Source organism: Sturnira hondurensis, unplaced genomic scaffold, assembly GCF_014824575.4.
Source record: "Sturnira hondurensis isolate 20B ecotype Veracruz unplaced genomic scaffold, ASM1482457v3 Scaffold0003090, whole genome shotgun sequence".
Classification (NCBI taxonomy): domain Eukaryota; kingdom Metazoa; phylum Chordata; class Mammalia; order Chiroptera; family Phyllostomidae; genus Sturnira; species Sturnira hondurensis.
Genome location: NW_028075721.1, coordinates 667942 through 691923, shown reverse-complemented (window position 1 = coordinate 691923; position 23982 = coordinate 667942). Strand labels below are relative to the sequence as shown.

Sequence of the window (23982 nt, the reverse complement as noted above, 5' to 3'; positions counted from 1 at the left end):
GACCTTAAATAAGTTCCTTAATTTCTCTGTAGTCCTGTTTTTTTTTCTGTAAAATGGACATAATAACTGCTCAACTGTATACTCTTTAGAACTATTTCAAGGATAAATAAGATAGTATCTATAAAATCACTTGGAGCTCTTTGATCCTTAAACTTATCTCCACTCTGTCAAAGGAAATGTCATGGCAGGTGACACAGATGCAACATTCAAAGCCATGCAAAAAGAAAACAAAACTGTTCATATAGGAATAGCAAAAATAAGTTTCATGAGGACACATGTCACTGAGACACTTATCAAATTACAGCTTTATATAACTGATCGTGTTTCTGTTTGAAAATTTTGTCTTCCGTGTAGTCTCTTGTAAAACTCTGAGCAAGAAATAGGCTTAGGTATTCCCTCATCTGGAACATACTTATGAATCTGTTTTTAAGCCATAGGTAGGCATGTAGTTTCCCATCATTCTTTATTTTTCCCCTAACATTCTATTATGAAAATCTTCAAAAAGTAGTAGCAGAGTTAAAATAATTTTATAATCAGTACTCATTTTCCCATCACAGATCATTAACGTTTTTCTATACCTGCTTTATCACAGATTGGCCCAACCATCCATCCATCAATCCAGTGTTTGTTTTTTTTAATGCATTTCAGAGTAAATTGCACACATTAATATACTTCCCTCTAAATATTTAAGCATGCATTTAAATAACACGAGTTCAGTGTTTCATTATAGTTTCTTTTCCTTTTTGGGACAATATTTATATACAATAATATGCACAAATCTTAAATTTTTTTAAATTCTCACTTCTTTGAGGGTATATTTATTGATTTTAGAGAAAGAGAAAGGGAGAGACAGAAACATTGATGTGAGAGAGATACATCAGTCGGTTACCTCCCATACACACCCCCGATCAGGGATTGAACCTGCAACCTAGGTATGTGCCCTGCCTGGGAATGGAACTTGCATCCTTTTGGTGCAAAGAACAATGCTCCAGTCAGCTAAGCCAATCAATTTGTGGCCAGGGTGCAAATGATAAGTTTTGACAAATGTATACAATTATATAACCCAGGCCTGTCAAGATAACATTATCATCACCCTGGAAAGCTTTCTTGTGACCCTTACAGTCATTTCTCTCTCTTGCCTCCCAAGGCAACTACTGTTCTGACTTTCTATCATCAGATTAGTTCTAACTGTCCTAAAACTTTATGTAAGTATAATCATATCATGTGTATTCTTTTGTGATAGAATTCTTTACTCCACGTAAGGTTTTTAAAGATCCGTTCATTTGCCCTGACTGGTGTGACTCATTTGGGTGTCATCCCACAAAGTGAAAGGGCATGCATTGGATTCCCGGTCAGGGCACATGCCTAGGTTGTGGGTTTTGTCCCCAGATGGGGTGCATACAAGAGGCAACAGATCAACGTTCCTCTCTCCCTCTCTGTCTCTCTCCCTTCCCTTCTCTATTGCTGAGTATTATTGTGTTGTATGAACGTATTACACTTTCTTTATGCATTTTTGTGTGGATGGACATGTGAGCTATTTCCAATTTGGAGCTAATACTATTCTACAGCTTTTTTGGGAGGCATACACCTTCCATTTCTCTCAGGTAAATTCTTAGGAGTGGAATTCCTGGATCAAAGGGTAGGTAGGTGTATATTTAGCTTTTTTAAAAAATGGCCAAAGTTTTTCCCAAAGTGGTTGTGCCATTTTACATTCCCACCAACAGTGCAGGGGAGTTTCTGTTGCTTCACATCCTCACCAACATTGCTGATGTCAGTCTTCCTAATACTAACTGTTGTGGGGGGCATGTAGGAATCTGTTTGTGGTTCTTTTACCTTCTAAATGAAAAACTTATTTGACATGAATGGGAAGGCTTCTTTTCTTCCATTTTACTGCTTGTACGTAGTTTAATGTTCACTATCCAGAGCTGGAAAAAAAGAAAGTGCTGATCATCAGAATGAGTAAGTAAGGAGGAGGAGGAAGTTTATTGTCTTCCCCCACCTTGAGTTCTCAGTACCTCACTGTATGCTTCTGATAGTTATAAGCAGTTCATGGGAATGAAAATTTCCTTTCTGGAAATTGAAAGCTAAAACAAATAATGGTGAAGTTCAGGGAGAGAACATGAGCGCATTCCTTTGCAAACAGCATTGTGGGCTATGTGGAGTTTAGGAAGGACCAGGTGTTCTTAAACACTGTGTTTCAGAAATGTAAATCTGTTTCCTTTGAGCTGGTTCACAGTGCCTGGTACATCTTCACACTGGCTATTTTCCATGTAAAAGATAAATTTTGGCTTATGACATATAAAACAATATGATTATTACTGAATCGAACATATAAATTATGTCAAAGACTTTACTAAACAGAAGAAATAAGAAGACTAGACTTACAGAATCCTATGCTTCTGTGTACCTAAACATCGATTTGATTTATATGATCAAAATGGAATTGCATTTCTCAGGAAATCCTCAGTGGTTTGACTAGAAGCCAAAACTCTTTGCACTGTGGCTGTTTCCTCCCCTCTCCTGTGGACCGAAACAATTACTGGCAGACTGCCTCTAAATTTTTGTTAGAAGAGTTTTCATTTGAATTTTTCTTTTAAAACAGCAGTAGGCTTTAGGAAACACTGTCCCCTTTATCAGATGTAGAGGGGCTTTCTCTTCAAAGGTAGATTCTTCTGGATCTTAGAATCATCGGGATTTTGGAGTTTCTGTTCTGTTTCTTCTAATGTAATTTGCTATTTCACAATCCCTTTTTTAAAAACACTGCAAAATTTCTCTTCGTGAAAAATTGACAATCTTGGCATGGGGACTAATTTATTGCCTGTTTTCATCTTTTTCTAGCCTAGTGGGCCTTGTCAATCAGGTTTAATTTTATTTATAATAGACTTATTTTCCATTCTTCCAGTTATTAAAAACTCAGGTCTTTGACATTAGGATTTTCGGAGTTTAGAGTGTGTCAAAGGAGACGTGTCTGAGACACTGTCTCAGAAACTGTATGAGGTGAAAAGGCTTTTTCAGAAGGTGAGCATTTTGTGGCCAGAGAAGGGTGAACTGATTCCTATCTGTAGTGCTAAGTAGGCCAGGAGGAGGAGTGAAAGAAATTTCTTGTCATGGTTTTATGGCTGAACTTTTAGCCTGTGTGTAAAGGATGTGAAGCTGGTTACAGTGCCAAAGCAACCAGGTGGGAATAATTAGCCTCTGTAGAAAACAATAAGGCCAGTACAGGGTCTGAATTAAGGACATCACTGCTCTTCCATCCAGTTGGGTGGGATGAGTGTGGGTTTGAATCTTTTGCTGGTTTGAGGGTGGGGTAGTCACTGGTCTCTGGGTGTGGGGAATGTTGAGCCAGCCCCTTGACTTACTATGAGCTGTGTGCTTTACTCCCACCTCCAGAGGTAACTAGTGCCTGTAATTCCCCAGCCCCTGGGATTCTACAACATGGATTGGCTGAGATTTGACTTTCCCCACCTTTCTCAAGTCTGATTAAGTCATTTAACTCCTCTGCCTGCTTGCAAGTTTCCAAAATTTTATAGTTGCTCCTCTTCTGTTCTCCCTGATCTTGTAGGATTATGCTTTTTAAAAATCCCTTTAAAAATCTTTTTTAAAGAACATTGATGACCTCTTAAATACAATACCAAAATCACAATACATAAAATTAAAAAATTGATAAGTTGACCTGTATTATAATTAAAAACTTCTGCTCTGTAAAAGATACAGAAAAGCCAGTGGTGTAATTTAGTCTGAGTTCAAAGGTCCAAGAATCAGGAGTGCCAATGTGCAAGGGGAGAAGATGGTTGTCCCAACTCAAGCAGAGAGCAAACTTGCCCTACCTGCACCTTTTCCACTCATGCCCTCAGTGGACTGAATGGTGCCTACACCGAAGTTGGTGAGGGCCATCTATCTTTGCTTAGTCTACTGGTTCAAATGCTAATCTCTTCTGGAAACACCCTCACAGACACACCCAGAAATAATGTGTGACAGCTATTTGGTCACCCTTTACTCAAGGATGACACATAAAATTAACCATCATGCACTTTTCGAGCAAGAAAACATAAACCACAGACTGAGAGAAAATCTTTATAAAATACATATGAGATAAAGGGCTAGAGGACTTGCACCCAAATGAACAAAACATTCTTAAAACTCAACAATAAGAAACCAACCTAATTTAAAAATGAGCAACAAATCTGAATAGACACCTTATTAAGGGAAATACAGTGGCAAATAAGCATATGAATAGTGCTCAACATCATGTGTCACTGGAGAATTACAAATTAAGATGATGAGATACCATCACACACCTATTGAAGTGGCCAAAGTCAGAGCAACAGGAATCTTATTCATTGCTGGTGGGGATGTCAAATGGTACAGCTACTTTGGAAGACAGTTTGGCAGGTTCTTACAAAGCTAAACATGGTCTTACCATATGACCCAGTAATTGTGCCCCTTGGTATTTATCTTCAAAGTAGTTACATGGGTAACTCCAGTGGGAGGGCATGTGAGTGGATGAGTAGATAGGTACCGAGTGGCTGTGCTTATGACTTGTGCTATAGCATGACACCAGCTGGGGGGTGTGCCCAGAGGTATAGAGTCCTCCATTGCAGTCCTGCGTTGCTACCCCCATCTCGGGAGTGCCTTTTTAGTCAAGAACTGCATAGTAGTCACCACAGTTCTTAATAGCAGCACTTTTTATAACCCATAATTGTGTATTAATTAATTGTTAAATTTCTTCCTTCTCCCACTAAACTATAAACCCAGCGAGGGCAGAGATTTTTTTTTCTGTCTTTTTCACCACTGTGTCTCCAATAAGAGTTATCTAACTCAGTAGCTGATACATAGTAGGTGCTCAATAATGTGCGTTTAGCTATTACTGGTATGGTCCAGTTGATTGGATGTTGTCCCACAAACTGAAAGTTTGCTGGTTCAATTCCCGGTCAGGGCACATGCCTGGGCTGTGGGCCAGGTCCCCAGTGGGGGGCAAGCAGGAGGCAACCAGTTGATGCACATCTTTCTCTTGTACATCAGTGTTTCTCATCCTCTCTTTCTCCCTACCTTCCCCTCTCTCTAAAAATAAATAAAAATAAAATTTTTTAAAAAAGGAACTGAAGATCTCTTAAATTAACTATTTTTCTACTATGACTCAACATATGATTTAATCATGTAATATTACCCAGACACTAAAGAACAGTTGTAAATTTTCATAAATAATCATATTCTTCAGATATTTTCTCTTTCCTTTATTTTACACAGCTGAAATTTCACTTCACTATTTGGCAATGGGTTTTATTTACCTAGCAACACCTTATAATGCTGTATTATAAGGTGTTTTCTAAGTATATATATTTTTAATCTCAATTCCTTCTTTACAGTGTGCCTGTGAGAGTCAACAAGCATGCTTTCCGTTTCTGTGACATGGAAATGGAGGCATATGGTTTATACAACTACACAACAGGTTCCCTCATCCTAGGTCATTGCATTAACACGTTGAAACACGAGACCCAATAGTTAAGTTTGTCTTTCTGGTGATTGCCTTTCCATATGTGGTTTTCTCTGGAATTGGACCCTACGGAATTAAGAGAAAGTATCTCTATTCTGGAATGTAAAATTAAAATAGATTTTCAGTAATGTATGTTCAACACTGGCAGGTTTGATGACTTCTGATCTAGCTCACTTTTTTTTTCTTTTTCCACACAGATTGATAGAGCTACATTCTCCTGATAGCAGGAACACGTTGATTCTACGCTGCAAGGATACAGCTACCGCCCACTCCTGGTTCGTAGCCATCCACACCAACATAATGGCTCTCCTCCCACAGGTGTTGGCTGAACTCAATACCATGCTTGGTGCCACCAGTACGGCAGGAGGCAGCAAGGAGGTCAAGCACATTGCCTGGCTGGCAGAACAGGTAGGCTGGGAGGTAGGGCAGTGTCTCCCCTGGCTACCATTTAGAGCCAGGATGGTTCTCACATGTATCATATTTATCATAAAGTCAGGTCCTGGCTATCCAGCTTACAGATTTCATGTATCTGTAATATTGATCATATAGTCAGGTCCTAGATGTCTAACACACAGATCTTTCGTTTCTCCTCCCTACCATTTAGCTCTTGCTAATTACCACCTCCAGAAAAACTGACCATCATGATAATATCATCATCACAACATAACTAAAAAGAGGTTTCTTATTTACAATCTCTGTTCTTAATGACAGAGAACAATTTTCATGATTTTAAAACAGGATCAGCAAACTGTTCTAAAAGGGCCAGATAGTGTCACAACCATCTGAGTCTGCCATTATAGCAAGAAGACAGTCATAGACAATACGAAAATGAATAGGTGTGGCTTTGTTTCAATAAACCTTTATTTACAAAAACAAGTAGTGGGCTGCATTTGGCCCACAGGTCATAATTTCCCAGCCCCTGTGCTAGTTTACTGACAGAGTTTCAGGGCCATCAGGCTTATCCACCCTGCTCTGAGAAAAGTATAAAATATACAAAATATTTTACAAGCCATTAGACAGATGTCTTCCACAGCTAAAAAATGAAGAGGAGAGAAACGAGAAAACCTGGGTGGATATTGGCTGAAGGGAAAGGAAGAACTTAATCCAAGTTTGATGTAAGGGAGACTAAAAGTTCTATGTGATGTTATGGTACAAACTTTTGGGGGAGTCCTTCACCGTCAGCTGGGCCGGAAGGAGTTGGAAAAAGAAGTCTGTGCTTTGGGATTCAGAGATGAAGGTTCAAGAACTAGTTCTGTTTTTCACTATTTTAAAGTTCCTTCATCTTTTTGTATCCTGGTTTCCTCATATGTGTGTAAGCGGACAGGGATTGTTTAAGTATCAGCCCAGGGAGGTTTTGTTCTTTTGTTTCTGTTTTGTTTTGTTTTGTTCTGTTTTAAGTACAGTTTCTCAGGTCTGGCCCCCACCCTTCCACCTCAACAGAGTTCTGATTTGGTAGATCTGCCGTGGGTCCTGCGATCTTGTTTGGTAGCTCTCAGAGACTGTGTTGTGGACCATTTTGCACTCCACTAATCTATTCTTCTGGTCAAGTCTGAAATTTTATGAGTATTTCAATTAATAATTATAATAAATTAGAACACAGAATTACTACTGTGATCATTTCTAAGAAGCATAATTAGAATAAGCAGAGAGGAAACTAATGAAAATCATGGTGTAAATACTTATGACTTATGAAGGTTTTAGTATTTTACTTATGTTTATCATTGTTTCTGTTTTTTTATGCACTAGTTGAAAAACTCGATTGAGTGGTAATTGTTTCATGCTTTCAAAAATGTTAGAAATCTTCATGGTTTTAAAAAAGTACCACAGTCACATGATTCAAAAATCAGAATAAAGAGAGGTGAAAAGTCTTACTGTTTCCTATCCCCCATCCACTTAATTCCCACCCTGTTTCCCCAGAGAGGTCATGAATTTTATTCCTTTCTAGTCCTTTGTGTGAGAGTTTTCTATGCAAATAAAAACAAATATGAACATATATCCTTTTTCTCTCATAAAAAGATAGCTTATTATGCACACTATTTTATATCTTTTTTTTTTCATTAAACAATATATCCTGAAGGTCTTTCCATATCACTGAACACAGGGCATTCTTTTAACAATGGTTTGCTTTTCCGTGTGTGGTTGAAGTTAAATAAGCAGTCCCCCACTTTTGATGTTGTAACCTTTTGCCATTACAAATGATGCTACATGAATGACCTTATAGTTTGTCCTTCTACACATGTGCTTTCCAAACCCTTCGGTTCCCAAGTTCAGGTAGAGCAGATTAACAAGGGAACCCAGGATCTGAATATGTTTGGTTCTTAAGTTTGTGTTAGTGAGTAGTAAAACTTTGCGCCCCCACTGAGGACCAAACCTGCATCCTACACATGTGCCCTGACCAGGAATCAAACAAATGACCTTTGAGTTTGTGAGATGATGCCTAACCAGCTGAGTTACACCAGCCAGGGCAAGAATTTGTTGACATTTTTACACTACCACAAAGGGTATATGCATTTGTAATTTTAATAAATATTGCCCAACTGCTTCTTATCAGGGTTGAACTAATTTATTTATTTATTTATTTATTTATTTTTAGAGGGGAAGGAGAGAGGGAGAGAAACATCAATGTATGGTTGCCTTTTTGTGCATCCCTTGCTGGTAGTTAGCCTGCAAGGAACTGGTTTGCAACCCAGGCATGTGCCCTGACTGGGAATCGAACCGCGATCGTGTGGTTCGCAGGCCCGCGCTCAATCCACTGAGCTATGCCAGCCAGGGCAGGGTTGAACTAATTTAGATTTTCTGCAATGTATGACAGTTGCCAGACTTCTAAAGTGAACTTAATATGGTTTATGCTACATGCAAACAAGTAGAAAGGAGAAAAATAAAGGCACCAATTCCTCACAGCGTGTCTTTTATGGACCATATTACATGTGTTTCCTGCACTCAGTTGTGAACTCTTGGAAGACAAGAGCACATTTTTTCCCCCCAAAACCTTTATTGCCACCAGAGAACTTAGCCTCATGCTTTAAGGTACATAGTAGATGTTCAGTAATTTTTTTCCTTGTCTTTGAAAGACATACAAAAAGCAAGCAAACAAGTCACTAATTATAAAATCTTGTCAAAGAACACAACTTCAGGGTTGGGAAATCATACTAAGAAGAAAATTTCCACCATTTTAAATATAGTACCACTTAACTAATTTCAAGGTACTGTTCCTAAAATATTCTTGATTTTTACTTTTCAGAGTAGTTGTTTGAGTTACCCAAATTAAATATCGCTCTCAGAATAGGGTGTTCAAGCAAGATTGGATACCATTTCTTAGAGGTATTATGGACATATGTATCTGATAAAGGTTGGGCTAGGTAAATGCCAAAGCCTTTTCCGACTATAAGACTTTTTATGAGGATGAAAGTGGTCAAGATAATTTCAGATCATGTAACCTGTTTAGTATAGGTAAGCATTTCTTCTGGCAAGAGGTATATCTCCTGAAAAGCTTGCATGTAAATGAAACTGTTTCAGTTGTACTTAGAAAATGTAGTCATTTAGGGCAGACAAATTACGAAAGGATCATGTGTTTAAGTTTAAATAATTTCTTTTTTTTCTTATTTCACATTGTCATAAATTGAGTTTGCTTAAAACAGGGAAAATCTCTAGCATGGACATGTGGTAGATGATAACTAATCCATTCTATGCAGAGGGGCGTCTGCCCTCCATTGATGCTGACTTTTATGTGGCTGAGAATTTACCTTTAGTTGGTTGTATTCTTGAAAGGGAATTTTCTTTAAATACACTCAATAGGGGAACATGAATGGTCTATAAAACCAGTATTTTCAAGCATTTGAGCACAGATTAGAAAAGCCAAGGCAGCCAGAGAAGGGTTTGTTTTTACAATTTTTACTTTGTCCTTATGATAATTCCCCAAATGTGAAAAGACTCAAATTTGTACTCATCAAATGGTTTGTTTAGTGTTTCTCTGTTTTCTGTTATAAAAAGAAATAAAGAACAGAAGTGTATCATGTATCACTTGACCAAAAAGATTGATAAGATTAAGAGGTTTAGGGAGTGAGTAATAACTGTTAGTATTTCTTTGTCTTTAGTGCTATTTGCTCTATTTATTAGAAAATAAAATTCAGAGAAGGCTTTGATTTGGCCAAAGTGTGTGCATGTAAATGGATGCATGGGTCTTGAAACCCAGCAAACCAGAACCCTAACTTTGGTGTCCCTTTTTTCTCCAGCCAAAACCTCAGTAGCAGAGCCCCGAGGCTGCCTGCATCAATACCACAACCAAAGTCACATTATATGTAGCAGGCAGCATTTGCCTCCAGTAAAAGCAAACCATATCTTTATAAGTTAAGGCAAATAGGCAAGCAGAATGACTTAAATTAAGGTTTCATTATTTTCTAATGGTAAGTAGAAGAGGGAAGAGATATTCTAAAAAAACTAAGGACTCAAGAGAGCTAAAGAATAAACACTTGTTAAAAATTTTTAGTTGCCCTGGCTGGTGTAGCTCGGGATTGAGCACGGGCCTGCGAACCACACAATCGCGGTTCGATTCCCAGTCAGGGCGCATGCCTGGGTTGCAGGCCAGTTCCCAGTGGGGGATTCACGAGAGGCAACCATACATTGATGTTTCTCTCCTTCTCTCCTTCCCTTCCCCTCTAAATATAAATAAATAAAATCTAAAAAAAATTTTTTTTTAGTTGAACAAAAAGTTTTCTCTCTTGAAATTGGATAGTACTTATATTGACATTAGCAGTTTTCCTTAGAGCCTAAAATACCTTCTTTGGGAAGAAATAAATTTAATTTAGCATTCCCAAATCTGTATGCTCTGATCTAGGCTTCAAAATCTCTTTCTTACCAGTTAGGGGATAATTAATTTTAAAAAATCAGAATATCATTTTAATTTTGGGGGAAAGTAGATCTTAGGTTATTTTCCCTATTGATGTATTATCCCAAGCAGTCTCAGAGACAAAGGCTTAATAGTCCACATAAACTAGAAATCCCCTTTGGGGGGGTACCAGAGACCCAAAAATGTAAGAATCTAGAGAATCTCTTTAGAGATGTTGTTTTCCCTCCAGATATTATAGAGTTACCCACAGACTAATATAGAGTCTTAGAAACACTTACATTCATTAATAAGAAAAGTGTAATTATTTCTATAGTACTTTGCTTGACTTCTCAAAGTCAGTTCATATATTTTGTACTTTCAGCACACATTAGAACAGGGGTCACTTCACTGGGTGGAATTCACTTTCCACACCTGGAATCAGCAGGTGGCTGTAGCTGGGAGAAAAGAATCCCAGTGGTAGATGTTGTAAGAGAACAGAACCACTTAGTCCACTTTTCAGATTGTAGGATGTATTCTTAAAATGCTCTAACGTGTTCAGATTACCTTCCGAAGTCATTAAGGAGGAGAAAATAAAAAGTGGCTCTGAGACCACTCTTTAAGGGACAGGTGATTCATCAATTTGGATTCTCACTGAAACCATCCATCAGTGATAGTGAGCTGAAGGATCAGTGCTAAAATTACACTGCTGTTAAGCATTGTCTGCTCAAGGATCTTATCTCATGAGGGCAAATATTTTGATGATACCAGGGCTTTTCTTGAACATAGTCTTTTGCTTTTGGTCCTTGGATCTTTGACAATATGGATAAACAGTGGTTGTTTTCCTACATTTTTAAACCTTCACAGAGATCAATGAACTTTATGCAAGTAAAGGCAATGGTGCATTTGACATTGAAGTACTTCCTAAGTATAATGGGGATGTCTTCCACAATAACTTATATGAGTGTTTTCCAAAATACAGCATAGTGGGTCACCAGCATTTTTTAAAAACTGGAATAGAAATTATCATAGTACACTGCATAAAATATAGGTATTGCATTGTTTTGGAAATTTTTAAATTTAGTTATATATATATGTATTGGGTTGTGATGCAAAATGTATTTCTTATTTAAAAATTTGAAAAATAACTGATGTTTATAGTATATGGTTGGGGAAACAGTGGAGACCCACTATATTAGATCACTAAAGGGACTTACACAGTTATATATCATTAGTGTTAGTTCTGCTTTCCGGATTTCACCATTGTAACAGGCAAAACTGGACGGTGGAAGACAGCAGTGGAGACCGGTTCTCATGGCTGTGACTGAGAAGGATTTGCTGCTTTATGACTGTATGCCGTGGACGCGGGATGCCTGGGCATCGCCATGTCACAGCTACCCTCTTGTTGCCACAAGGTAAGACACAAGACAAATAAGATAGCTACTCTACTCTAAATCTTGTAAAGAATGTTAAAATGAAACAAAAAAGAAATTTTAAGTGAATTCTGTTAACTTAGTGCCTAAAATAGGATTTAAGTGGCTGATATAGTTGATTTAGACAAAAACTTTTCTTTCACAACCTTACTGATTACTTGGCATCTCCTATCTCAGAATAAATGGTTTCTGTCCTTAGTATTTTTGTGCGCATTTATTAAGTTACTGAGGCAGCTTCCTAACTGCTCCCTTCAGGACTTTTGCTTAGTCATGAAGATAAGCAAATAGTGTTTTTGTTTCTTTTACTTTATTGACTGTGACTGGAAAACCACTGAAATTATGGTAGCTTTATGACTGAGTGATGAAATCATTTAAACCAGAATGTGGTACTGTGGATAAACCACACAGTTCAGCCAAAATGTTCTTCAACTTCTCTTTCTGGCATAAGAACACATAATTTTAATTCCATCAAATAAACATTGATTTGACCTGAAGTAACAGGATGTTTCAGCATGCTAGATGTGGGGACTTGGAAGTGCAAAGAACAGAGACAACTTGAAATTAGTTACCTAGTGTTAAACTAGGAGACATATTTATATTCAGTCTTACGTGGGCTTAAAAAATGATATTTTGATGTAACTAAAAAAGCACACGTAAGCTCCACAGAAAAGTATGCGGTAGTCGAAAAAGCTAAATGATGAGACCATCTGGTATGTACCACAGGGAACAAAGGTTATGGGAAGGTGGCAGTTCCTTTTTTAAGCAAAAAAGATTCATGTGAGGAAGAGTGTGGGAAGACTTTCATGTTATATAGAGTTCCTTCAACATGCCAAATTCCCTTACATATATCATTTTTTAAATAAAAATATAATTTTTACATAGCTTTTCAGGAGTTTCTCTGAAACTTCTAATCTAGGGGTGAAACCCCTAATCTCTGAGATCACAGAATAAAGATAAGGAATTCGCTGAGCCTCAGAATTAGGGGGGTACGCCCTCATTCCTCATTAATCAGGACATAAGGGTTCTACAGGAGGACTGAATCTAACCATCAGTTTCTGTTTTTGTTTTGTTAATCCCCGATGAATTATAACTTTCCTGAGGTCAAGAACTATGACTTAACTAATCTTAGCACTTCCCTTAATGCTTGGCATATTGTAGGCCCTCAATAAATCTTAGCTGAGTTAAATTCTATTACTTAAGTTATAGTTTCTCTGTCATGGTTACATTATAACAGGAAAACTATAAAAACATGTGGACATGTCTCAGTAGTTATAACTAAAGGGATTAAATTTATGTTTTTCAAAGAGAGTTTAGGAATATGATTGTAGAGATCACATAAGTTTAAATTTTATCAAAAAAATTATTCTCTGGTTATGATCATAAAATGCAAGGAGAGAGTTTTTATCTTTAGACATTTCCTTAACTGTGTGTTGTTAGAGGGGTGGAACAGAAAACCTGTGACATTCGATAGATAAACTTTTGTTTAATACTAGAAATTGTAGTCCTATGAACAAGTAATTTCTGTCCATAGACTAGGCTGGGCCCAGACTGCCAGAGCGCCTGGTACTCACAAAGGGAATGGGGTGATTGTGGTTGTACTATCAGTGTGGTACTAATTCACAACTAAAGAAAAAATACAGGACTTCCACCAAGATGGAGGCGTAGATGGAAACACTGTGCCTTCTTCCACAACCAAGTTTGAATACAGCCAAGGTTTGGAGAATAAAGACACAGCCAAAGAACAGAAAACTGAACTATATGGAAATCCGACAACAATGAACTGTTCAACCGGGACCGTAAGAGGGGTGGAGCCAGCAGCAGAGCAAGGTCGGGCAAGAAGGATCCCCTGACCCAGGTGCGTAGGCAGCTGGGGTAGCAGCGCAGACCCAGTGAGGGTGGGGGGCAGGCTGACCTCGGTCACACATTTGCGTGCAGATAAACCAGCAGGGGAGTGAGCAGTGAGACGGACTGCGCGGCCCCGGCGGTGGGAGGCGACAGATGCCCCGCCATTGCTTTCCTTTGACCCCACCCCCACATAGAGCATCACAACCCAGCAACTTGGGTTGCCCCACCCTGGTGAACACCTAAGGCTCCACCCCTCATACGTAATAGGCACGAACAGACTAAAACATGATGGCTCAAGAAGAATAGCTCAAGGCTCCAGAGCCAATACTTCTAAGTGACCAAGAGATAGCCAACCTTTCAGATGCATAGTTCAAAACACTAGTGATCAGGATGCTCGCAGAACTGGTTGATTTCAGTCACAAATTAGAGGAACAAATGAAGGCTAAACTATTTGAAATAAAGGGAAATGCACAGGAAACCAATAGTGATGAGAAGGAAAGTGGGACTCAAATCAAGGGAGTAGACTAGAAGGAAGAAAAGAAGGAAGAAACAAGAATTCAAAAACCTGAGGAGAGGCTTAGGAACCTCCAGGACATCTTTAAACGTTCCAACATCCACATTATAGGGGTACCAGAAAGGGAAGAGGAACAACCACAAGTGGAAAACATATTTGAACAAATAATAAAGGAGAACTTCCCCAGTTTGGCAAAGGAAATAGACTTCCAGGAAATCCAGGAAGTTCAAAGAGTCCCAAAGAAGTTGGACCCAAGAAGGAACACACCAAGGCACATCATAATTACATTAGCCAAGATGAAAATGAAGGAGAGAATCCTAGAAGCAGCAAGAGATAAGGGGACAGTCACCTACAAAGGAGTTCCCATCAGACTGTCAGAGGATTTCTCAAAAGAGACCTTACAGGCAAGAAGGGGCTGGAAAGAAGTATTCCAAGTCATGAAATCCAAAGACCTACAGCCAAGATTGCTTTATCCAGCAAAACTTTCATTTAGAATGGAAGGACAGATAAAGTGCTTCTCAGATAAGGTCAAGTTCAAGGAGTTCATCATCACCAAGCCCTTATTATATGAAATGCTAAAGGGACTTATATAAGAAAAAGAAGATGAAAAATATGAACAGTGAAAGGACAGCAAACACACAGTTATTAACAACCACACCTAAAACAAAAGCAAACCAAGAGGACAGCTAGATCAGGAGTGGAACCATAGAAATGAAGAACACATGGAGGGTTAGCAACAGGGGAGTGGGAGGAGGAGAAGGGGGGAGAAGGTACAGAAAATAGCATAGATGGTAGGTAGAAAATAGTGTGGAGGGCAAGAATAGTAGGGGAAATATAGAATCTAAAGAACTTGAGACACGTGGTATAAACTAAAGTGGGGGAATGGTGGGAGAGGGGGTGTGCAGGGGGGAGGGGAATGAAGGGGGGAAATAGAACAACAACTGTAATGGTATAATCAATAAAATATATTTTTAAAAAGTAGCAGGGGATGCACAAAAGGCAACCATACATTGATGTTTCTCTCCCTCTCTCCTTCCCCTCTAAAGATAAATAAATAAATAAAATCTTTAAAAATAAATAAATAAAATAAAAAATAAAAAGTAAAAGAAAAATACAAACAAGATTGGAGTTAAAACTGTAAAACTAAGAGTTTTACACAACAGTAGATAGATATTCATGACCTTGGCTTAGGCAGAGCTTTCTCAGATATGACACTAAAAGCGCAAGCAACAAGAGAAAAAATAAATTAATTGGACTTCATCAAAATTAAAAACTTTTTTACTTCAAATGTCACAATTAAGAAAGTAAAAAGCAAAAAAAAAAAGCATAAAAAGACAACCCACAGAACGGGAGAAAATATTTACAAATCATATATCTAATCCGGGTCTTGTATCTAGAAAATATGAAGAACTCTTACAACTCAATAATAAAAAGATAAATTACCCAATTAGAAAATGGGAAAAGATCTGAAATAGACATTTGTCCTGAGAAGATATATAAGTAGCTAAAAAGCACATAAAAAGATGTTCAACCTGATTAGCCATCAGGGAATTGCAAATCGAAACCGCAGTGTGATACCTCTTCCCACCCACTAGGATGGCTATAATTAAAAAGATAATAGCAATTGTAGATGAGGATGTGGAGCAATGGAACCCTCATACACTGCTGGTAGGAATGTAAAATGGCACAGTCCATGTGGAAGACAATCTGGCAGCTCCTCAAAAGGGTAAACTTAGAGTCACCATATGACCCAGGAACTTCACTCCTGTGTATATCCACGAGAAATGAAAATTTACATCCACCCAAAAACTTACATGTGAATGTTTACAACACCATTATTCATAAAACCCAAACAGTGGAAACAACCAAGTGTCCACCAACAAATGAATGGAGAAACAAAACATGGTATATCCATATAACAGAATATTGTTCAGCAACAGAAAAGAATGAGATTTTGATAAACTGCTACAAGGGTGAACCTTGAAAACATGCTAAGTGAAAGGAGCTAGACACAGAAGACCAAATTGTATGATTGCATTTGTGTAAAATGTCCAGAATAGGCAGATCTGTAGAAAAAGATTAGTCATGGACAGAAGGGGCATTGGTGAGGAGTGGGAGAAATAAGGAATGACTGCTAGTGAGTATAGGATTTCTTTTGTAGTAATGAGAATCTGCTAAAATTAAATGTGATGGTTGCATATCTCTGAATATACTAAAATCCATTGAACTGTACACTTTAAATGGGTAGAGTGGATAGCGTGTGAATTATATCTCAAAGATGCTATAATTTTGGAAAACAATATGATCTAATAGAAGGGACTAAGGTCAATCCTTAATAAACTTGAGTTTGAACCCATATTGTGCCACTTTTAGTAAGTAATTGGGAGCATGTTACTTCACCTTTCTGCACTACATATTTTTTCATTTGTTAATGAAACCGTAATGGATCATCATGTGATAGGGTGGGTGTGATTATTAAATGAATCAGTCCTTGTAAAATGCCTGCAGTGGTACCTGACACATTGTTTTGTTAGCTGCTTAAATTAGAATAATTTATTATTAAATGAAAATATATCAGTGAAGAATTCTATGTAAGAAGTATAATTGGTTTAATTTGGCTATTGTTAAAAGAGGAGCTTAGTTCTACAACATTTTTTACAAGTAGTGAAAGTTGCATATTAAATGAGTAATTCAGATATATTATTTGGATCAACGTAGACATGCAGATTTAACTTGGCCATTAATTTAATGGGTGGGGCTTGTAGCTTCCTGAACGTGTTATTCACTAAGTTTAATTAATATAAGTCCTTGTTCAGGAAGTACCAGTGGATCAGGAGTAAAGATAATGGGCCAATAAGAGGTTTATTTTTCCATGTGGCCATGTCTGCCAGTGGAATTGTTTTAAGTAATTGCATGGTAGAATTCAGGGGGACCTAATCATTCTCTGGCCCCCAGAGTGGGTAGAGTATGGCCAGTGACTGAGAGAAACCAGAGGATGGAACCAGACCAGGAGGTGTACCACAAAGAAAGGCAAGTCCAGAAAGTGGTGTGCTCATGTCTTTTTAGAGTGGGATTTGTGATTTATGCAAGTAATGAAAAAGGGCTGAATGTTCACTTTTCACTAATTCTGTTTTTAATAGTGGAACATATTCTTATGAGAGGATGAGACCAAAAAAAGATAGCATAAACACATAGAGAAGAAAAAAGAAATTAAGGATCTTGGTTACCCACAAGAGTAGATAGTCCAAAAGCAAAGAACATTGTTAGGGTGATGTAAATTAACATGAGTTATCATTTATGTTGGCCTGCACCTTTACAGATTCTTAGAAACCAAGGCTCTGTGTGTGTTTGTGTTTACTTAACAGCTGATATTTCAGATTGGTGAAGAATTAAGTAAAACACGAAAGTGGTAAATGAAGAAGATTTTTATGATTTTATGTATTTTATTTTTATTTTACACACCTTTTGAGATTAAAGCCAGGTGCACGATAGGGGTAAAAGCACCATTTGGGTTTTAAAGGAGCTGTGGATTTTGCAGGCCATGCATTTTATCATCCTTTCCAGTAAGCTTTCTTTGACTGGAAGAGGAAAAAGATCCAAAGAAAGTGTGACTACTTTACAGGGTGGAAAAGTGAGTGGTGGTGTTCTCACGGGACTCACGGAGCAAAAGCTGCTAAAACGCCTTTGCAGGAGCTCATCGGCCTCCCCCACTAAAGGGGCCTTTTGGCAGCCGTGTGTGCTAACCAACTGCGCAGAGCAAGGCTTCAGCAGCTGGTTTCCATTAGATTCCCTCTGCCAAATATTACAATAATCAGATATGTAGGAAAAATTTTCCCAGACTTTGTATTTTTTAATGTCTGATTTGGGGTTAACAATCAAACTGAATATGGTAGGCTACACCCTGTCACTTTCCCCGTCCTCTGTCTTACTTGGATCTTATGTGGAGTGATTTTGAAACTTACTTACCTTCTGCTGAAATAGCTAATATTTAAGCGGCACGTTGAATCTCTGGGAATCAGCTCAGTGAGATGGTTCTCAAAGTCACTTTCATGGACCTCTGGGGATCCCCTCCTCGGGGGATCTATGACTTTAAAACTATTACTAAGATATAACTTGCTTTTTTCACTGTTGACATTTACACTGAGGGTTGCTAAAATTGCTGGTGCCTGAGCATGAATCAAGGCAGTTGGCACCAAACTGTATACACTGGCAGCCAATTTAACCTCAACGTGACTTTGTTGAAGCAGTTAAAATTACTAGTTTTATTCCCTCTCAATCCTTGAGGATGCATCTTTTTAATATTCTGTGATGTGTGACGGTTTTCTCGAAAGAAAAGCCTGTGTGGGTTTGAGTTGTGAGCTGAACTAGCTGTTTTGGGGTTTGGGTTTTTTTTTTATGGAACACTATTTTTTACTTGAAACAACAACAGAATTACAAGCTATGGTTAGTCAGACTTGGGTATTTGTCAGACATTTTTTTCTAAAATGACCAAAGTGATTTTGTCATTCAAGAAAAACACTGATAGAATTTGTTGTCAACTATAAAATTCTAGCTTTCAAACAAAAATTAGAATTCTGGAAAACTTGCATCTGTCACTGTGAGTTGACAGCTTCTCAATACTGAAAGAATTTTCTGATGAGATCAGTGGTGGTGTTAGCAAATGTGACTCTTTTTTTTTTTTTAAGTATTTATTTATTTATTTATTTATTTATTTTTAGAGATGGGGGAAGGGAAGGAGAAAGAGGGAAAGAAGCATCAGTGTGTGGTTGCCTCTCAAACGCCCCCCACCAGGGACCTGGCCCACAACCCATGCATGTGCCCTGACTGGGAATTGAAACAGCGACCAGTTGGTTCACAGCCCACACTCAGTCCACAGAGCTCCACCAGCCAGTGCGCAAGTGTGACGTTTTGATATTGTATAATAAGATGCTTTAAACATTTGGAAAATCTGCATAGCTCAGGGGAAAAAATATTTTCCAAGTGACCAATACATAATGTTACAAAATCATGCAGGCGTATAAAAAAGATCCATTCAAAGTATAAGACAAATCAGTGATTTTTGATATAACAGGTTATGAAAACTTTATTGAGAAGGTTTCAGATTCTGCATTACAACTAACCTTTAAGAAACCACTTGAGTTTTGGTTTGGTGGCCAGGATATCCAGACCATTAAAATAAATATTTCCTTTTTAACTACATGCTACTGTGCAAAGCTGGCGTTTCCTCATATGCTTCAACAACATACTGCAACAGAATGCGGAAGCAGATGTGAGAATTCACCTATCTTTCCTTAAGCTGATATTAAAGAGATTTGTAAAAAATTTAAAACAGCGCCACCCTTCACATTAAATTTTTTTGTATTAGACAATATTTTAATGATATATTTTTTATTTTTTTAAGATTTTATTTATTTGTCTTTAGAGGGGAAAGGAAGGAGAGAAGGAGAGAAACATCAATGTATGGTTGCCTCTCGTGAGTCCCCTGCTGGGAACTGGCCTGCAACCCAGGCATGTGCCCTGACTGGGAATCGAACCACGATTGTGTGGTTCGCAGGCCCGCGCTCAATCCACTGAGCTACACCAGCTAGGGCTTAGACAATATTTTAATAAAAATAAATTCACATTAATGTGTAACAGGATTGTTATTTTTATTTTTAAATGAATTAATATTGTATTTCTCAGTTTTAATTTACAATTGTAGTAAATATCGATAAATATTTTTTTTAAAACCACTTTAGAATACTTGGTAGTTTTTAAGAGTATAGAAGGGTACTCAGACCAAAAAACTAGCAAACCACTAGTTTAGTGCTTCTCAATTTGTGCTACACACTTGAATCATCCAGAGAAATTTTAGTAAAATAAGGTGGTCTGGCCCCGCCCTAGATCTGACTTTTGTGAGCTGGGTGTTGGTCATTTTTTCCCAATCCTCACCCAAGGATATGCTTCACTGATCTTAGAAAGGAAGGAGCGGGCAGATAGAGAAGGAGAGAGAGAAACATCAATTGGTTGTCTCCCACATGCATCCCGACCCAGAATCGAACCTGAAACCTTTTGGTGCACATAATGACACTCCAACCAACTTAGCCACCTGACCAGGGCAGGTATCAGTCATTTTTAAAAAGTGTGCACGAGGTGACTCCCTGACAACTAAAGGAAATGTAAAGGAACATCCACTTGCTCTTAGATGTGTTCTTGCTCAGGGTACTACTAGAGAAGTGAAGGAAGGAACCAACAAATTTGTAGAAAAGTATTATAGGTATATGGCCTGCAATGAAGCCAACAAGCCATTTATTTATTTCTCTTTGTTGTATACACTTCTCAGCCAAGTTTTAAAAAATTCTGTGTGGAAAACATTGTCTGCTGGATTTCTTGTGAGTGAGGAAGTGTGTTTGTTCTGTTTTACCAATCTACTTAGAACTTCTTAAACATAGGGAAAATATTTTTGGAAAAAGTGAATAAATTAAACTATAAAATGTTTGTCATGACACAAAATGTTGAATAGTTTAATGACCCTCAGGAAAGCTACTTTTTAATGATTTTTATTATGTTCACAGAGTTGTGCAACCATCACCACAATCAATATAAGGACACTTTGATCGCTCCGAAAAGAAACTCCTTACCCACTAGCAATCACTCCTCATTTTCCCCTCCCCCAGCCCTAGGCAACCACAAATTTACCTTCTGTCACTATGGATTTGCCTATTCCATATAAATGGAATCATGTGTTTTATAGCCCTTTGTGTCTTCAGGTTCTCCCATGTTGTAATCACAACTTGATTTTTTTATAGCTAAATAATATTCCATTGCTTGGATTATTTTTTATTGATTGATTTTAGAGGGGTGGGGGAGAGAGAAACAGCAATTTTGTTGTTCCACCCATCCACACATTCATTTGGTTGCTTCTTTTATGTGCCCTGACTGGGGGTTGAACCTGCAAGCCTGGTGTAGCAGGACAGTGCTCTAACCAACTGAGTTACCAAGCCAGGGCATGAATATGCCACGTATTTTGTTTATCCATTCATCAGTTTAGGGGCGCTTGAGTTATTTCTACTTTTTGGCTATTACGAATAATACTGCTATGAACATTTGTGAATGGGTTTTTGTGTTAACATATGTTTCTAGTTCTTCTGAGTACAAACCTAATATCTATTACCTATCCTAGACTTAATATTGCTAAAAACAAATCTTGTGTTTCTCTAACAAATCTGTTCTGGGAAGCAGGAGCACTTTTTTTCCATTTATTTAATGGAAAAATGTTTTCATATATTTATTTGCTGTTTGTATATCCTCGTTGATGAGGTGGTTGTTCAGATCTTTTGTCCATTTTTTCCATAATTCCAAATATTTTTAAAAATCCATAATAGTATTTACCACCTTAACTATTTTTAAGTGTCCAAGAGTAATGTTGTGTGTACGTTGTTCTGCAGCAGATCCCTAGAACTTTCTAATCTTGCAAAACTGAGACTCTATTTCCCCATCCAACACAGTTCCTGGTAACTACACTCTACTTTCTGTTTCTCTGAGTTTAATTACCTTGGGTACCTCATATAACTGGAGTGGTGTTTGTGTCTTTGTGACTGGCTTATTTCATTTAGCATAATCTCCTCAAAGTTCATCTTTGTCATAGTATAAGACAGGATTTCCTTTTTTTAAAGACTATTCTATTGTACATAGATACCTCATTTCCTTTATCCATGCGATTCATGTGTCAGTAGACATTTAGGTTGCTTCCATCTCTTGGCTGTTTGTGGATAATGCTACAATTAATATGGGCTTCAAGAAACTTTTGGATATATACCAAGAAATGAGTATTTTGCCCATATTTAAACTTTTTTTAAAAAAGATTTTAATTATTTATTTTTGGAGAGGGGAAGGGAAGGAGAGAGAAAGAGAAAGAAACATCAAATGTGTGGTTGCCTCTTGCACACCCCTCACTAGGTACCTGGCCCACAACCCAAGCATGTGCCTTGACTGGGAATCAAACCAGCAACCCTTTGGTTCACAAGCTTATGCTTAATCCATTGAGCTACACCAGCCAGGCTAAACGTTTTCTTCTTATTGTTGAGTTTTAAAGAGTTCTGTGTATATTTTGGGTGCCAGTCATTTATCAGATATGTGTTTTTCGCATTTTTTTCTCTTACTCTGTGGCCTTTTTCATTCTCTTATTAGTGTCTTTCAAAGAACAGTTTTGAATTAATGACTTTTCTTCATGGATCATGCTTTTAATGTATTTTTTTAGATCACCTAGATTTTCTCTTAAGATGTCTTCTAGAAATTTTATACTTTTGCAAGTTTTGCATTTAGGTGTAAGATTCATTTTGATTTAATTTTTGTGAAAAGTTTCCAAACCAGAAAGCACCAGGCTCAGCTGAGTTCACTGGTGAATTCTATCAAACATTTAAGGAAGAAGTTTTCTCTAATCTTTTTCAAACAGTAAAAGCGGAGACAATACTTCCTAACTTTCTATGAAGCTAGCATTACCCAAAACCAGACAGATGTTGCAAGAAAGGAAAACTAAAGACCAAGATCTCTCATAAACATAGATGTAAAAATGCTCAACAAATATTAGCAAATCAAACCTAAAAAAGTATAAAAGAATTATACAACACAACCAAGTGGGGTTTATTTCAGATATGCAAGGCTGGTTCAACATTTGAAAATCAGTTAATGTAATTCATCATATAAACAAACTAAAGAAGAAAATCCACTGATGATATTAAGAGATTTAGAAAAGCATTTGACAAAATCCAACACCCATTCATGATAAAAATCCTCAACAAACTAGCAATGGAGGGGAACTTTCTCCACTCATTAAAAACTGTCTACAAAAAATATATGTGTAAATCCTACTTAGTGGTGACAAACACGAAGTTTCCCACTAAGATCAGGTACAAGGCAAGGGTGTCCCCTCTTGCCACTTCTTTTCAACATCGTACTGGAAGTCCTTGCTGATACAACAAGGCAAGGAAAGGAAGTACAAGGTGTGCAGATTGAGAAGGAAGACACACAACTCTTTGCTCACAGATGACATGATTATCTATATAAGAAATCCAGAGGAATTGACCAAAAACTCCTGATTCTAATAACAATTATAACAACTCTGTAAGATACAAGGTTAGTACACAAAAATCAATTGCTTTTCTGTATATCAACCATACACAAGTGGAATTCCAAATTAACCACCACCCCCCCCCCCCCCCCCCCCCCCCCCCCCCCCCCCCGGCTGGTGTGGCTCCGTGGGTTGAGTGCCGGCCTGCAGTCTGAAAGGTTGTAGGTTTAATTCCTGGTCAGGGCCCAAGCCTGGGTTATGAGCCAGGTCCCTAGTTGGGGGCGTGGGAGAGGCGACTGCTGGATGTTTCTCTTGCACATCAATGTTTCTCTCCCTCTCTTTCTCTCTTTATTCCTCTCTCTCAAATAAATAAGATCTTAGGGGGAGCACAATGCCATTTACATCAGCACCCCCCAAAAATTAAACACTTAGGTATAAATCTAACAAAAAATGTTCAAAATATGTATGAGGGAAACTGTAAAACTCAGAGCAAAATCAAACAAGAACTAAATAAATGGAGAGTCCATTTCCATATTCATGGATAGGAAGCCATAATATTGTCGAGATGTCAGTCAGTTCTTCCCAAATTGATCTATAGATTTAATGTAATTTTGATAAAAATTCTAGCAAGTTATTTTATGGATATTGACAAAATGATTCTAAAGTTTTTATGGAGAGGCAAAAGACCAGAATAGCCAACACAACAATGAAGGAGAAGAACAAAATTGAACTGATGCTACTCAACTTTAGGGCTTGCTATAAAAAACTACACTAATCAAGACGTGTGGTTTTGGTGCGAGAATAGACAGATCAATGAAAGAGACT

The 23982-nt window shown here is 37.8% G+C and overlaps 1 protein-coding gene across 1 annotated transcript in view; it reads left to right on the top strand.

The window, feature by feature from the left end:
* Positions 1-23982, top strand: part of SNTB2 (syntrophin beta 2) — an 85697-nt gene that overhangs the window by 45983 nt on the left and 15732 nt on the right. The window contains exons 3-4 of the mRNA XM_037041400.1: positions 5692-5902; positions 11589-11731. Of these exons, the coding sequence (XP_036897295.1) occupies positions 5692-5902; positions 11589-11731 (354 nt within the window). The remainder of the gene's footprint in view (positions 1-5691; positions 5903-11588; positions 11732-23982) is intronic.